Source organism: Leptosomus discolor, chromosome 11, assembly GCF_034619465.1.
Source record: "Leptosomus discolor isolate bLepDis1 chromosome 11, bLepDis1.hap2, whole genome shotgun sequence".
Lineage (NCBI taxonomy): Eukaryota > Metazoa > Chordata > Aves > Leptosomiformes > Leptosomidae > Leptosomus > Leptosomus discolor.
The window spans coordinates 400,346-415,172 of NC_141401.1; the positions used below are offsets into that span (position 1 = coordinate 400,346).

The 14,827-nt window shown below is 68.3% G+C and overlaps 1 protein-coding gene across 2 annotated transcripts; it reads left to right on the forward strand.

Moving 5' to 3' along the window:
• The first annotated feature begins 664 nt into the window (after nucleotides 1-664).
• On the forward strand, nucleotides 665-14,067 carry FURIN (furin, paired basic amino acid cleaving enzyme). Of its 2 annotated transcripts, none has more exons than XM_086471840.1 (15): nucleotides 665-928; nucleotides 5,743-5,841; nucleotides 6,571-6,666; nucleotides 7,289-7,417; nucleotides 7,643-7,719; nucleotides 8,089-8,177; nucleotides 8,420-8,592; nucleotides 9,564-9,776; nucleotides 10,058-10,158; nucleotides 10,288-10,391; nucleotides 10,542-10,659; nucleotides 11,527-11,715; nucleotides 11,829-11,953; nucleotides 12,381-12,497; nucleotides 12,582-14,067. In XM_086471840.1, the coding sequence occupies exons 1-15, from the start codon at nucleotides 749-751 to the stop codon at nucleotides 13,148-13,150; spliced, it is 2,379 nt and encodes a 792-aa protein (XP_086327966.1). In that variant the 5' UTR covers nucleotides 665-748; the 3' UTR covers nucleotides 13,151-14,067. The 2 variants fall into 2 exon arrangements, with proteins under 2 accessions (XP_086327966.1, XP_086327965.1); XM_086471839.1 differs by having other exon boundaries at nucleotides 11,536-11,715.
• Nucleotides 14,068-14,827: the final 760 nt, after the last annotated feature.

Here is a 14,827-nt window from a genome sequence, read left to right on the forward strand (position 1 = left end):
GGGGCTCTGCTAACCGGAGAGCAAGGACTCTCCTTGGCTTTCCTCCATCCAGTCTCTCGTTTAGCTGGGGTCCCTCGTGCAGCATCTAGGGGCATCTCCTCCAGACCAGAGGAGACTGGAGAGGCAGGCTTCCCATGCCCAGATAGGCCTGTTCCAGTTGGAGAAGGGGCTCCCGTCCACTGCAGACCATGGGGGCAGGAGGCATGGCTTCCCTCGCCTTGCCTCTCCCCTCCTTCAGTGCCCTTCTCCCCTCCCGGTTTGTTTCCCGTTGTTTGTGAGTGTGGAGTGCGAGTACACATTGGGCAACAGGCAAGGTAAACAGCAGCTCTGTGCCGGGGTGCCCTGCTGAGCCAGCGCTGCCGCGGCTCCTCGGGGCCTCGGGTCCCGTGCGGCTCTCTGTGAGCTGTGGCGGGCAGTGGGTGCTGTGTGCCAGAGCCCCCTTGCCCGGTGCCGGAGCTGTGGCTTGTTCTGGCAGAGCCTGCCCTCCCTGGGTTTGAGCAGAGGCACCTCGGGGCCTGACCACTTTTACCTCTCTCTCTGCAGATCGTGCTGCTGTCCCAGACGGTCTGTTCCTGCTGCCACCCTCTGGCGCGGCTGCTGTGTGCTCGGCCCCATGCTCTCTTGGGCTGAGCGGGGGCCAGCGGGGCAGAGAGGCCGGCGCGCCTCGGGGTGCTGACGTCGGGAGGCTGCTGGACCCGCCGCTCCCGGGACCCTCCTGCTCCCCAGCTAGAGGAACCCCGATACTCTGATGGATCTGAGGCCCTGCTCGCTGCTCCTGCTCTGGACTCTGGTGGTTGCCCTCGCTCTCCTGGCCCAGGAGGTGCTGGCCCAGCGTATTTACACCAACACCTGGGCCGTGCTTGTCCCCGCAGGGCCCCAGGAGGCTGACAGGCTGGCCAGGAAGCATGGATTCCTCAACCTGGGCCCGGTAAGTCCCCAGCATCCCTCTCCCCATGGAAGTGGTGTCCTCTGTGGGCCCTGCTGTGGTCTGGGCAGTCCCGTCTGTTCCCGGCCTTCTCCCTAGCATGAGGAGCTCTGTGACGCTCTCCTCCTGGCAGCCTTGGCAGGGCCCAGCTCTGCTGTGCTCCCGGCCCCAGGCAGCCGGCTCTGCTTGCCCTGGCCAGCTGCAGGCTGCGCACTCCCTGGTAGTGAGGGCGCTCGCAGGTCTGGCTCCTGAGGCATCGGTATGAAAGCCGGGCCTTGGCTGAGAGCCACAGGGCTGGGGGTGCCGATAGCCGGGCTCCTGACTGCCAGCAAGGTGCTGCGGGCAGGACGTGTCTCTGTTGGCACTCTGCTTCTTGCTGGCCAGCGCTTCCTGATGCCACTGTTCTAGCGCGATGCCGGCTGCCCCGTGATCTCGGTGCAGGCTGCTCCATGGGCCTTTTCTCTGCCCTGCGCCACGGGCTGGGTGCTGGCCCCGGGCTGGCAGCAGTTGGGGGCTTTGCCGATGGAGCTGGTGCCAGCGTGGCTGCCATCGCCAAGGCAGGGGCCAAGGGGATCCCATGGGAGCCGGTGCAGCAGGGCTGGCCCAGAGGGACGCCCCCCCAGCCCCCATGCAGGCACGGGGAGCTGCACCAGTGCTGCTCTGGCAAGGTGAGGCTGGTGCTTGACAGAGCAGAGCCCACATGGCTTGGCCAGCCCCAGATGGGCTGCCCGGGGGTCTGTGGCCCCAAGAGCGGGGCGCTGCTGCCGGGCTGGGCTGACTCTCCGGGAAGGAAGCGAGGGGTGAAGTCCCAGAGGAAATTGCACAACTCGTGGCTGCGGTGTCAGGACCTCGCTGTGAGCAGCTGCCGAGCGGGCGGGGAAGGTGGCTGCGCTGGAGCCGGCGGGTGCCTCGTCCTGCTGCGCAAGAGGAGCCCTGTGCAGGGCAGTGGATGCTCAGGGCTTTGGGGACAGGGACCCCCAAGTTCTCCGGGGCTCGTGCCAGAGGAGGGAGCTCTGTGGGGTCTGGGGCCAGGCCCCACTGAGGGTGTCTGCACTGCAGGGGCAATGGGGCAGCCTCACACAGGTGCTGTCTGTGTGGAAATGTCGTAGAGCCGATGTCAGGGCGAAGGACATGTCGGGCCGGGGCTGCTGCCCTGCAGAAGGGACCAGAAGAGCGGCCCAAGATGCATCCCGCTGGGCCAGGTCTGCCGAGACCCTTGGGAGTGGAGACGGGGCTGAGGTGCCATTAACCCACTCCCGGCAGTGTTTCCCGTCTGCCAGGGCCGAGGGGCACCGGGCTCTGTGGCCACGTCTCCACTAGCCCAGGGGTGCCCGTCTGTCCCCAGGCTGCAGTGCAGAGCCGCGCAAGGCCCCGTGCCTCAGCGGGGAGCCCAGGCCTGTTCGGGGTCTGTCCCCGTGAGCCACAGAGGCTCTGCACCAGCTCTGCCCAGCAGCACTCACCTTCTCCCCGTGCCGTTCGTTCTGTGGCTGGAGGCTGGCACCTCTCCCCCGGCTCTGCCAGCGGAGCAGCAGCGAGACAGCACCTGCAGGCAGAGCCCCGGGGGCTGCGGCAGCTTGAGCTGCGGCAGGAGCTGCTGGTCTGGGCACGTTTTCTGACGTTCTGGAGCCCGTCCCGGTATCTGTGCTGTGGGACGAGGCTTGGCCAGCCTGGGCAGCCCGCTCAGAGGGGCCGTGGTGGCCCGGTGGGAAGAACAGGGCTGGAAGGACCCGGGCTTTCCCTCCAGGAGGTTTCTGGGCTGCTGTTCCCGGGCGGTGTGTGTGTGTGTGCCGCTGGGACAGGATGCGGCAGCCAGGCTGGAAGGGGGGGAACCGGGTGCTTCTGGCAGTGCCCCAGTAAGAGGCCCCCAGGGTGCTTATCTGAGAGGATCCTGGCCTCAGCGTGGGGTCTGGACACTGTCCTCGGAGGCGTGCTGTCCTGGCGTACTCCCTGCTCCAGTGCTGCCTGCGGAGCCGTGGCAGGCGGGCAGCCCCCTGGGCCAGCGGTGCCTGTCAGAGCGGTGCCGGGACCCGGGTCTGGTGCCAGTGGCCATGAAGGGGACCCAAAGGACAGTGCAGGGGTGGGGGGTCAGAGGAGAGGGACAGATGCGGCAGTGAGGTGGGAGTACGGTGGGGCTGGCGCAGAGGAGGGGGTGCAGGCGCTGCTTGCCCCGGCTGGGGGCTCGGCAGCACCGGGGAAGGGCCCGGCTGCTGGTGCCGGCGTTGGCCGTGGGCTGCACTGGCAGGACACCGGGGCCGAGCGGCCCCAGCAGCACCAGCCCGGGCAGGAGTGCTCTTACCTCCCATCCTGCTGGGCTGCAGGTCCCCACTAGCCCCTGCTGCCACTCGGCACGTCAACCTGCTCCGGGGGACACCGGTGGGAGTGCGGCAGCCCGTTGGCCCTGGAGCCGGCCAGGGTGGCCTCAGGCTGTGGTGGGAGGTCGAGGCAGGAGCAGTGAGAGGGGACCATGCTCTGCAGGATCAGCACTGCCCTCCCCGAGGACCCGCGGGGCTGGGGGGTGGCTCTGCCCTTGCTGAGGACAGGGACTGCGGGGATTAGGGTGGAAGCGTGTGGGCTGGCCGGCTCCTGGCTGCCACCGCAGTGTCTGTGCAGACCTAATCCAGTCGGATGACCAGGCAGAGCCGCGATCTGCACACAGGAACAATCGGGGCTCTGTCCTTACCCCCAGAGGGGGTGTGGGGGTTGCTGGGGGAGGGCAGCTCGCCTGCAGCTCGCTTTCCGCTCTGCCAGCCCAGTGCAGAGGCTTGTCACCTCGACGCCTCCCCAAATGCTCTGAGCTGCTGGGTGTCCCAGGCTGTACTGGGGGGATATGGCGTGCTGTGGGGAACAGGCTCGGCTCTGTCCCCAGTGACTCTGACGGTGTGATGCTGCCCTAACAGGCAGGGCTGCAGCTCTGCAGCTGGCTGTGCCCCACAGGGAAGGGATGCAGAGCTGCAGGCCGAGTCCTGGCCTTTCCTCCGCTGGCACAGGGCAGGAGCAGCGCCCAGCTGCCACCGGCACCGGGGAGCACAGCCCCACACCACGAGTGCAGCGTCTCGGGGAGCCGGTGTGGTCTGTGACTTCCTTGGGTGACACCAGCTGGCGTGGTGTGGAGTTGGTTTGCACGCTGCGTTGTCCCCCGCCTGAACGTGCTCCCCACCACTGTCTGGGGGCTGCACACAGAGAGGAGCAGGGTCCTGAGCTGGCAGCTGGGGGCTTTGCCTGCCCCTTCCGTGGGGACTGTTGTGTGCCGGTGTGCTGCGAGCACCAGACTCCCCTGGTGATGGAGCCGTGGACGTAAGTCCTGACCCCAGCATTCAGCTCCTGCCGTTCCATGCTGCTGGTGCTGGGCTGCCACAAGTTGAATCCATTCCCTTTCCTGCCCACGGAGCAGCTGGTGCACAGGGGCCGTGCCGCAGGGGGGAGCCCTGCGGAGCAATTCCGCTTCCCATGGCAGGTAGGGGCTTGGCCTGCTGGCATGTGGATCCTGCCGAGCAGGGGTGGTGCAGGCCTGGCTCCAGGTGCCAGGGTGTTTCCCTTGCCCCACCGAGCACGGAGGGGCTTTGAAGTGAAGTGCGTGACTGGAGAGCCGCAGCCTGGATTTGCTGCCCTGGGGCTGAGGGTGCTGCTCAGCCGGGTGCACCTTCTCTCCCCTGCTCGGCTCCAGCTGGCTGCCTGGCTGGCCGGGGTGGTGGCACATCTGCAGAGCTCAGATGAGCTTGGGGGGGTTTTGTTAACCACAACCAAACTGGTTTTTGGCAGCCTGAGGCGGCGGAGGGCGAGATGTCCTCTGCCTCATGTTCCCGTAGCCCTTGCAGCCCAGCCCGGCAGGCAGTGGCGCAGCCAGGCCAGCCACATGCTGCCTGCGGCCGCTGCCCGGGCTTTGTGGCTTCCAGGGGGGCAGGGTGGGCTCTTGGCCTCCTTCTCCCCATTCCAGGCAGGCTGCTGGGCTGGGAGGCCCTGGGTGGCAGGGGTGGGGCCGCTGTGGCCAGGCCAGCCTCCGGGACGTGCAGGAGGGGATCAGGAAATGACAGCACTGGAGAGGGTTTGGGGTTTAAAAATAACCAGCTGGGTGGGTGCGTGGCCTCTTGGCCCAGCCAGGCTGTGCTGGAGTCCGGTCCTGCCCCGTCTAGGCTGTCCCCACATGTGTGGGAGCTGAGCTGGGGCCATCGCAGCGCAGCTCCTCAGCTGGTGGCTGCCCCAGCCAGGGGCCGGACGCCTGTGTGCCCCCTTGCCTTGGTCTGCTGGAGCTGGCTGTGCCCTGAGGTAGGGACTGGCACTGGGTGGGTGCTCCAGTGGGGCGCTGGCCTGGGGTCTGTGGGGAGAAGGGCTCTGTGAGTGGCCTGTGCGGAGGAGCAGAGGCTGGCTCAGACCCTCCCTGCCCTGGCTGGGGCCACCTGGGGAGCGGCGCCTGGAGCCCTCCTGGCCGCCCCTCACCTGTAGCAGGGGGTGCAGGTTGGCTGTGGGAGAGGAGCGGTGACTCCTCCTGAGGTTGGTGCCTCTTCCAGGCTGGCTCCAAAAGGCTGCTTGCCCGGGGCCTCCCTGCCAGGGCAGCAGTTTCGTTGGACAATTCAGGACTTGCTGCCCTCCAGGGACCCATGGGAGGGTGAGGTGGGCAGAGGCTGTGTTGCTGTGGCCCCAGGGTCTCACCAGCTGCCCCAGCATGTTGCAGGAGGTCCTGCCCCACGTACCCGGACATGAGCCCCAGCAGCTGCTCTGGAGTAGGGGGACGCAGCCCCAGGGCTCGGGCTTGCAGGTGGGGGGTGGGGAATTGGGGAGACGGAACTCTCATGTCCATCCCGCTCCTTTCTCTGTGGCAGATCTTTGGCGACTATTACCACTTTCGGCACCGCGGCGTGGTGAAGCGTTCCCTCTCGCCCCACCAGCCCTGGCACAGCCGCTTGGCCAGGGAACCACAGGTATGTGCAGCGGGGTTCCCTGCCTGCCAGCTGCGGGGGCCTGGCTTTGCTCCTGGGCACTTCACACTGCCACGTGAGCCAGCACTGGGCACAGCATGGGGCTGAGCTGCCTTGAACCATCCCCTGGCATTGAGGCCTGTGGCAGAACCGGCTGGGAGCCCGGCACATGGCTGGCAAGGGCAGGGGGTTGGCAGAGCCGGCATCACCATCCTGTGGGCTGCTGTGGTCCCAGGGCACGGGGCAGCCTCTGCTCCCTGGAGGGCTCTCCGTTCTCGTACACGGGGCAAGGTGTGCAGGGCAGCGCCGGCAGTGCCAGATCCCAGCACGGCGGTGTGGCAGGGCTGCCATGATCTCCGTCCCCTGGCTCTGGCCCGGGGCCCGGCACGCTGGCAGCGCAGCGGGGCGTGCGGCAGCTGACAGGATCTCGGCAGAGCTCCGCGCTCTGACCTGCCCGCTCCGCTGGAGCGCAGCCTGGCACGGGACACCCGGCGCTGCCGCCCTGGCGTGGGTGGGCAGGGGAGGCCGGGAGGGACGGTCTGGGTGCTGCAGTGGCTCTGGTGGGGTCAGATGTTCTGCCAGCCCAGGGCTGGCTGCGACTCCCCAGGGAGAGCCCCTCCAGGCAGGCTGCTTTCTGGGGGGCGGGGGGCCCGGTGAGCTGCTGGCATGGGGGCGAGCTGCAGAGGGGGCGGCGGGGACGGCGGGGGAGCTCCATGCCCTCTCTGCCCCCAGGTGCAGTGGCTGGAGCAGCAGGTGGCAAAGCGCAGGACCAAGCGAGACGTTTTCATGGAGCCCACGGACCCCAAGTTCCCGCAGCAGTGGTACCTGGTGAGTGCCAGCAGGGGCTGCGTGGGCCAGGAGAGGAGCCACGCAGTCGTGACAGCGGGTGCGAGTTCTGGGGGTGTGAACGTGGCGCCCGAGGATGGCTGCCAGGCAGCTGCTGCTGCTGCCAGCCAGGCTGGCGGGACGGAGGAGGAGGAGGAAGGCCTGAGGCAGCCGCCCAGTGCTGCGTGTCTGGGGTCACCCCGGGGAAGAGGCCATGCTTGTGGAGCTGCGGCTCCTGGCGGGGGCGCTGGCAGGGCTGGGGAGAGCCCGGGGCTGGACTAGGGGGGAGCAGCCCTTTGCCTGGCCCGGGAGCGGGGTCCATGCCCATGCCTGTCTGCGTCGTTGAGCTTGGGCACAGGCCCGATCTCTGCGCAGGGAGACACCTTTATGGGGCCCGAGCACAGGCTGGGACTCAGTCTCCTTCCAGAGCAGCACTGCGGCCAGCCGTGCCCAGCCCTCTGTGTCCAGGGCCCCTGGGGTTTCCTTGTCCCCACACCATAGCGGAGCGGGGTGAAGGCTGCCTCTTGCCCGCCCTTACAGCGGGGCCTAGGAGGGGCCCGGGCACACCCCTGCTGCAGTGCCAGAAGCTGGGCGCAGCTCCTATTGCCAGGGCTTCTCTCGGCAGTACAACACGAACCAGCGGGACCTGAATGTGCGTCAGGCCTGGGAGCAGGGCTACACGGGCAAGGGCATCGTGGTTTCCATCCTGGATGACGGGATTGAGAAGAACCACCCTGACCTGGAAGGCAACTATGTAAGTGTGGGATGATGTCGCAGGGCGGTGTGCCACGGGAGCCTGTCCGGGCGGCTGCAGCCCCGGAGCTGCGTGGCACAGGGCTCGAGCAGTGGTGGGACATGGAGGGAAGGGCTGGAGGTGGGACTGGAGCCTGCGGCCCCTGCTCAGCCCAGCCTTGGGCCATGGAGCAAGGCGTGGCTCTGGGCCGGTAGATGGTCTCTAACTGCCAAATCTGCCTTCCAGGATCCGGGAGCGAGCTTTGATGTCAACGACCAGGACCCAGACCCGCAGCCCCGCTACACGCAGATGAACGACAATAGGTGAGGCAGGCGGCCGGGGCGAGGGCGGCAGAGCCCGGCTGCAGCAGGGACTCAGCGGCAGCACCAGCTCTCGTGGCCTGCGGGAGGGTGCAGCGGTGGCGGCACGCTTCTGCGCCACGGAGAAACCCCCTGGCTCCCGTTCTGATGCGAGCAGCATCCCTTGGGGCTGCCCAGCGCCAGCACGGGCCGTTCAGTCCCCCTGCTCTGGAGCAGCAGGGTAGATGGAGGAGCCCTGTGGGGCCTTTGTGGCCACCTGGTTCGGGAGGGTCGGGCGGCAGCCTGGGCTCTGGTCCCTCTGGCTGCGGCCGGTGCCCAGCCCGGTGCTCCTCACGCCCCACCTGAGCACGCCTGGTCCTGTTTCAACTGCAGACATGGCACGCGCTGCGCCGGGGAGGTGGCTGCTGTGGCAAACAACGGGATCTGTGGTGTCGGCGTGGCTTACAATGCCAGGATCGGAGGTGGGTGCCGCCCTGCCCTGCACCGAGGGCAGAGCCTGCGCTGGGCTCCGTGGGCGCCTTGCGGCCAGAGGAGCGGGCTGTGCCGGGGATCTCGGCGCTGCTGGCCAGGGCAGCCCTGCGACGGCCTGTGGCACGGGGCGGCAGCAGTGGATGGAGGGCTGTCGCCAGCGGCACCGCTGCCCCGTGGCGTGTGGCCGCCCTGCCCCGTCCCGTCGCCCGTGACGTCTGCTCTCTGGCCCTAGGCGTGCGCATGCTGGATGGGGAGGTGACTGATGCTGTGGAGGCCCATTCCCTGGGCCTCAATCCCAACCACATCCACATCTACAGTGCCAGCTGGGGCCCCGAGGACGACGGCAAGACTGTGGATGGCCCGGCCCGGCTGGCGGAGGAGGCTTTCTTCCGAGGGGTCAGCCAGGTGAGCGGGAGAGTTTGCTGGGGAGCGCCGGCTGAGCTCCTGCCCCTTCCCCCAGGTCTCCCTCGCTCTGCCTGCCTGGGTAGTTGTCCTGGCCCTCACGTGATGAGCTGTCTTCCAGCCGATCTCCAGGAGCAGGCTCCGTTGGTTTTTCCTGTTCTTGTGGGAAGGCTGTGAGTCAGGGCCCCTCCCTGGCCGGGTGCTTATCTCACCTTTCTGAGCAGCGCTGTCCTCGCTGCTCGGAGGGCTTCTGCTCAGCCCCGCGTTGGGGCGGTCTCTCCCCGCTCTCCGAAGCCCTGTGCTGGTTCCTGTCTGGTTTCCTGCCAGCTGCTCGCCTTCGCTTCCTCTGCCTGTCCTCCTCCACTGTCCCCGTGTGCTGCCGGTGCAGCCCGTGCCTCGGCGTCACCGTGGTGCAGCCGGCACAGTTCGCTGTGCCGCCTGTTCTGCCTGGGACTCCCTGCGCGGAGAGGCGCGTGTGCGGTGCAAGGCGTGCTGGCCAACCCGCCCCGCTGCGCCGCGCCAGCTCCGTCACGCGTGCTGCGAGGGGAGCTGGGGCCTTTGGGTGCCATTTGGGACCGCTCTGCCCGGCTCCTGCGGCGCTGCCGGGCGGCTGCCAGTCCCACGCAGGCAGAGTCAGCCGGGGTGATTCCCGAGCAGAAGAGGACATTGGTTCTTGGAAGCCCTCCTTTGGCAGAGCCTCCTGCCGCCCGCTGGGGCAGCCCCTGTAGCCTCTGCAGAAGGGCGCAGCACCCCCCGTAGGCATGTCAGCGGTGAGGGATGGCGGTGCTGGGTGCCCAGGCTGCCAGGCTGTGACTGGGGGTGTCCCAGTATCCCAGCTGCATCTGCGCCGTCTTTCCCACTCTGAGCCCTGGGGCCAGCACCATCTGCTTGTCCCCAGCTCCAGCCTGGGGCTTCACGCCATGTGGCAGCGTGGGTGACACCGGTGCTGGCCCTCACCCTGCCTCTGTCGCTAGGGCCGAGGGGGGCTGGGCTCCATCTTCGTCTGGGCGTCCGGGAATGGGGGCCGCGAGCACGACAGCTGCAACTGCGACGGCTACACCAACAGCATCTACACGCTGTCCATCAGCAGCACCACGCAGTACGGGAACGTGCCCTGGTACAGTGAGGCCTGCTCCTCCACCCTCGCCACCACCTACAGCAGCGGCAACCAGAACGAGAAGCAGATCGTGAGTCGGGGCTGGGGGTTGGTGTCTGCAGGCCGGGAGCTCGCGGGGGTGGGACGTACCGGGAGCTGCGGCCGTGGTGCGGGGAGCAGGGCTGGCCCCACTCTGCCACGCTGCCGCCCTCTGGGGCTCGGTCTCGTGAGTTGAGGGCTTCTGGAGGGAGCTCGTGAGTGGCCCCAGGAGCGGTGGCTCCTGTGGCCGTGGTGGGGGGACAAGCCCCCAAGCTGGCCCCCGGACATGGCCGGTGCCCGCAGCACCTCCTACCTTGGCGCTCCTCCTTGCAGGTGACGACTGACCTCAGACAGAAATGCACCGAATCGCACACGGGGACGTCTGCCTCGGCGCCGCTGGCTGCTGGCATCATCGCCCTTGCCCTAGAGGCCAAGTAAGGGCAGGCACCGAGCGGGGCTGGGGTGGGGGTGGCCATGCAGGCCCCATGAGGCAGTGGCACCTGGGCACAGAGCTGCCTGGGGCCGGGAGGAGCCGAGTGCCTGAGCCCCGTGTCTCCCCGCAGCAAGAACCTGACGTGGCGGGACATGCAGCACCTGGTGGTGCAGACGTCGAAGCCGGCTCACCTCAACGCCAACGACTGGGTCACCAACGGTGTCGGCCGCAAAGGTACCGGGGTGCTCCTGCTCCTGCAAGCACCGCTCGCCTAGGGGTGCTGGGGCAGAGCACTGGGCAGAAGGCCCCAGTGAGCCGCGTGGCTGGGCACGGGTCCACTGCCAGGGACCCCGGGAGTGGTGCTGACCCCCTCTCTGTCCACAGTCAGCCACTCCTACGGCTATGGCCTGCTGGATGCCGGGGCCATGGTGAACTTGGCCAAGAACTGGACCACGGTGGGACCTCAGAGGAAATGTGTCATTGACGTCCTCACAGAGCCGAAGTAAGGGCTGGTGAGCCCTGGAGGGCATTGCCCGGCATCCACCCCGTGCACCGCGCTGGAGCCCAAGCGCTCCTGGGTCCAGGGTGGGCAGTGGGGAGGATCTCCAGGGCTGACCTGCCTTTGAGACCCCAGGCCATCCTCCTGCAAGAGGTTGGGGAGAGCCGGGAAAGGCGCCTTCGGCCGTCCGGTGCTGATGTTGACTGCTGAGCCTGCCCGCTGCAGCTGGGGCCGGGCCGGCTGGGGCGCTGCGGTTTGGGAGCAGCAAGCGCGAGTCATCCCCGGACAGAGGGGCTTTTCAGGGGTCAGACAGAAGCTCCTTTTACTCCTGCTTGGCCACTGCCGCTACAGCGCAACATGTGCCGAGTCTCGTGTGCGGCTGGGGCGCTCCCCGGGGGCGCTCGGTAGCAGGGGGGTGGGCATCTGTGGGCACGGAGGGAGCCAGGGCTGGGCCCTGCCCCGGTCCCCTGGGACCCAGCCCTGCCCATCCAGAGCGGGCAGTCCTTGTGACTGGCATCCTGCGCTGGCACCAGCGCCGTCACCACGGGCGGCTGCGGGAGGGATGGCCGCACAATGAGCAGCAGGATGGGCCGGGCCATGCAGGGTGTAGCCGGCCCGCAGTGGGCAGAGAAAGGGCCCATTCAGGGCTGGCACGGGGCAGCCTGTGCTCGGCAGAGCCAACCCCCGCCCTGTGCCCTGTCCGGGGATGGAGAGGGGTGCTGCCAGCCGCTGCTGGATTGCTTCCTGCTCCAGCTGCCCCCAGCACAGCACCCGGTTCCCGGGACAGCCGCAAAGCCCCGCAGCGGAGAACCAGGGCTGGGGCACCCTGACGCGTGCCCCAGGGCTGGGGCTGGGCTCACTCTTGCCTGTCCTTGACAGGGACATCGGGAAGCGCCTGGAGGTGCGGCGGAAGGTGGACGCCTGCCTGGGGAAAGCCAACTACATCAGCCGGCTGGAGCACGCGCAGGCCAGGCTGACACTGTCCTACAACCGGCGGGGGGACTTGGCCATCCACCTCGTCAGTCCCATGGGCACCCGCTCCACCCTCCTGGCTGCCAGGTAGGTGCTGGGCTGCAGGGTGCGGCAGGGTGCCCCCAGCCCAGGCTGACACAAGTGGGTTTGTGGGATGTTGGTGCCCCCCTCTCAACCCCCCCCGCCCCACCCTCGCCCAGGCCCCACGACTTCTCGGCTGACGGCTTCAACGACTGGGCCTTCATGACGACCCACTCGTGGGACGAGGACCCCTCCGGGGAATGGGTGCTGGAGATCGAGAACACCAGCGATGCCAACAACTACGGTAGGGCTGGGCCAGCCTCACCCCCACCGCTGCCTCCCCACGAGCCTGAGGTGGGAGTGGGAGCAGGGTGCCCGGTGTCCCCCAGCACCCCTGAGCAGAGGGGCTGGTGCCACCTCGGATGCTTTGCGGTGACCTGGCGGGGGAGAGCCTGGAGCTGGGCGCGTGGGGAGGGGTTGCAGCCACTCTGGAGCAGCAGGGGTTGGGGGCAGCAGTGCCCCCCATGCCAGCTGGCCTGGCCCCCCGCCCTGCAGGCAGTCCTGTGCAGGGGCATGGTCCCACGTCGGGCGCTCATCCAGGTGGTGGGCACAGCCATGCTGTCCCCTGATAGCCCATGGTGGGGACCAGTGCAAGCCCCCTTCCCTGTGCCTGTCCCAAGTGCGGGGGGTCCCGCAGGCCCGTCGGTGGTCCTCACCCTGCCTCGTTGCAGGCACACTGACCAAGTTTACCCTCGTGCTGTATGGGACGGCCACCGACTCCCCCAGCCTCTCCAACCAGCTGGAGAGCAGCGGCTGCAAGACCCTGACCCCCAGCCAGACCTGTGTGGGTGAGTGTGGGGCCGGCGGGGAGGGGATGGGGGCACGGGGTGCAGGCGGCCCCCCGGCCTGCGCTGACCCTGCCTTTCCCCCAGTCTGCGAGGAGGGGTACTACCTGCACCAGAAGAGCTGCCTGAAGCATTGCCCTCCCGGCTTCGCGCCCGGCGTCCAGAGCACGCACTACGACCTGGAGAACAGCGTGGAGCCCATCGCGCCCCACCTCTGCCTGCCCTGCCACCCCTCCTGCGCCACCTGCGCGGGGCCCGGCCCCAACCAGTGCCTGACCTGCCCCGCGCACTCCCACTTCAGCAGCCTGGACCTCTCCTGCTCCCACCAGACGCAGAGCAGCCGTGCGTCCCCTGCCCTGGCAGACGGCGAGGGGCTGGCTGAGGCCCCCCCTCCAGCCAACCTGCCCGTCCTCATCGCCAGCCTCAGCTGCGTCCTCATTGTCGTCATCTTCGTCACCGTCTTCCTGGTGCTGCAGGCGCGCTCGGGCTTCAGCCTGCGGGGCGTGAAGGTCTACGCCCTGGACAGCGGGATCATCTCCTACAAGGGACTCCCCTCCGACATCTGGCAGGAGGAGGGCCCCTCAGAGTCGGACGGTGAGGAGTACGAGGCCCACAGTGAGAGGACTGCCTTCATCAGAGACCAAAGTGCCCTTTGATGAGCCCTCCTGCCCCTCCCTCCTCCCTGCCCAGCACCGCGGGGCCGGGGCAGGTGAGGCCGAGGGGCCCCGGACTCTGACCCCGTCCCTCTCCTGCACCGCAGCAGCCCGGGGCTCCCCACCCGCTGGCACTGTCCCTCGGCCCCGGCCTGGGTGGCTGGGCACAGCCCTGTCGACACTGTCCCCAGCTCGGCACCGTCCCACTCTTGCACCATCTCTCTTGGCCCCGTGTCCATCCTGCACCCCACAGCGGGGGGTTTGATGGCAGCGGGGCCCCTGGCACTCACTGGCCCTGCGCTGGCAGCCCTGTTCCCTGCCCCAGGCAGACAGCTGCTGCTGGGGGGTCCCGCGAGTCCCCCAGGGCAGCAGCACATGGGGTCCCGGGGTTGTCATTGCTCAGGCTGGGCTGCCTGGGGCAGGGGCAGCTCTGCCCTGAGCCAAGACATGCTCTGTCCCATGGCACGGTGTCCCCCTGCCCCTGCCGCCCTCAAAACCTGCCAGGCCTTTCCCTGCCTGTGTCCCTGGCTCAGCCTGCTGCCTGCTGGCTCCCGGCCACCTCCCGAGGGCCTGTTGGCCTCCCACCGTGCCCCTCAACAGCAATAATGGCCAGGCCTCGGCCTCTGCTGCCTGCTTGCCCACTGCTGCACGTCCCACTGCGGCTGCGGCTTCCTGCAGCGCGGACAGGAGCCCCCCTGCACCGGAGAGCGCAGGGCAGGGCAGCGCAGCGCCTTCCTTTGTGCCCGAGGCTCAGCCCCCAGCCTGGGCAGGGACCCCCTCGCCCAGACCCTGCTCTGTGGGGCTGCCCCAGGACCCCTCATCTTTTGCCCCCACGCAGGCACTGCTGGCCGGGGCAGGTGGGCAGCACGGGTGCCAGCACTGCCCCCGCTCTGCCTGTGCTGGGCGGAGCCCGGCATCCCTGCGACCCCAGTCCCCAGAGCACCCCTGCCCCCCAACGTGCCTTGCCCCCCCACTTGGTGACAATCCGTTCCGCTCCCCGCCGGTGCCCTGTCCCGGCACCGCCTGCCCTCGCTGCCCCTTCCCCGCGGGCTGGGGGCTGGTGCCGCGAGCCCCTTCGCCGTCCGCTGCCGCACACCGGGGCCGTTGCACGGGCTCCCACCCGCCCCGTGCCAGTGCCAGCCCTGGCCTGCTGTGGACGGAGCTGCCGGCCGGGGGCCACAGGACTATTTTTCTATAATAACTTTTTGGTGCACAGTAATTTTTTCTTGTAATTTAATCAGCCAGGAGCTGCCTCCTGAGCCTGTTTTTAATTTAATGGATGTGGATATAACGCTAGAGAGACTGAGTTATTAAATGTTCAGAACTATGCAAACCAGCTCGGCTGCCTGTGCTCTGTGTGCCAGGATGGCAGCCCGGTCCCGGGGGCAGGAGGGTGTCGGGCCGGGGGCCATCACCCTGCGCTGGGCCCGTAGGGTGCCCAGATCTGCTCTGCAGCCACAGGATGGGGCCTGCAGCCCTGCCTGCAGCGGGGGTCACCTTGCTGAGGTGTGTGCCTGTGGTGCAGGCAGGGAGCCCCGGTTGCTGCGCTGCCTGCTTTGGTGCGGCTGCAGGAGCCTGCAGCCACATCCCCCCCCAGCCCCCAGGAAAGACAGAGAAGCCCCCCAGGAGGCAAAGAGCCAGCGGCTGCAGGAGCCTGCAGCCACATCCCCCCCCAGCCCC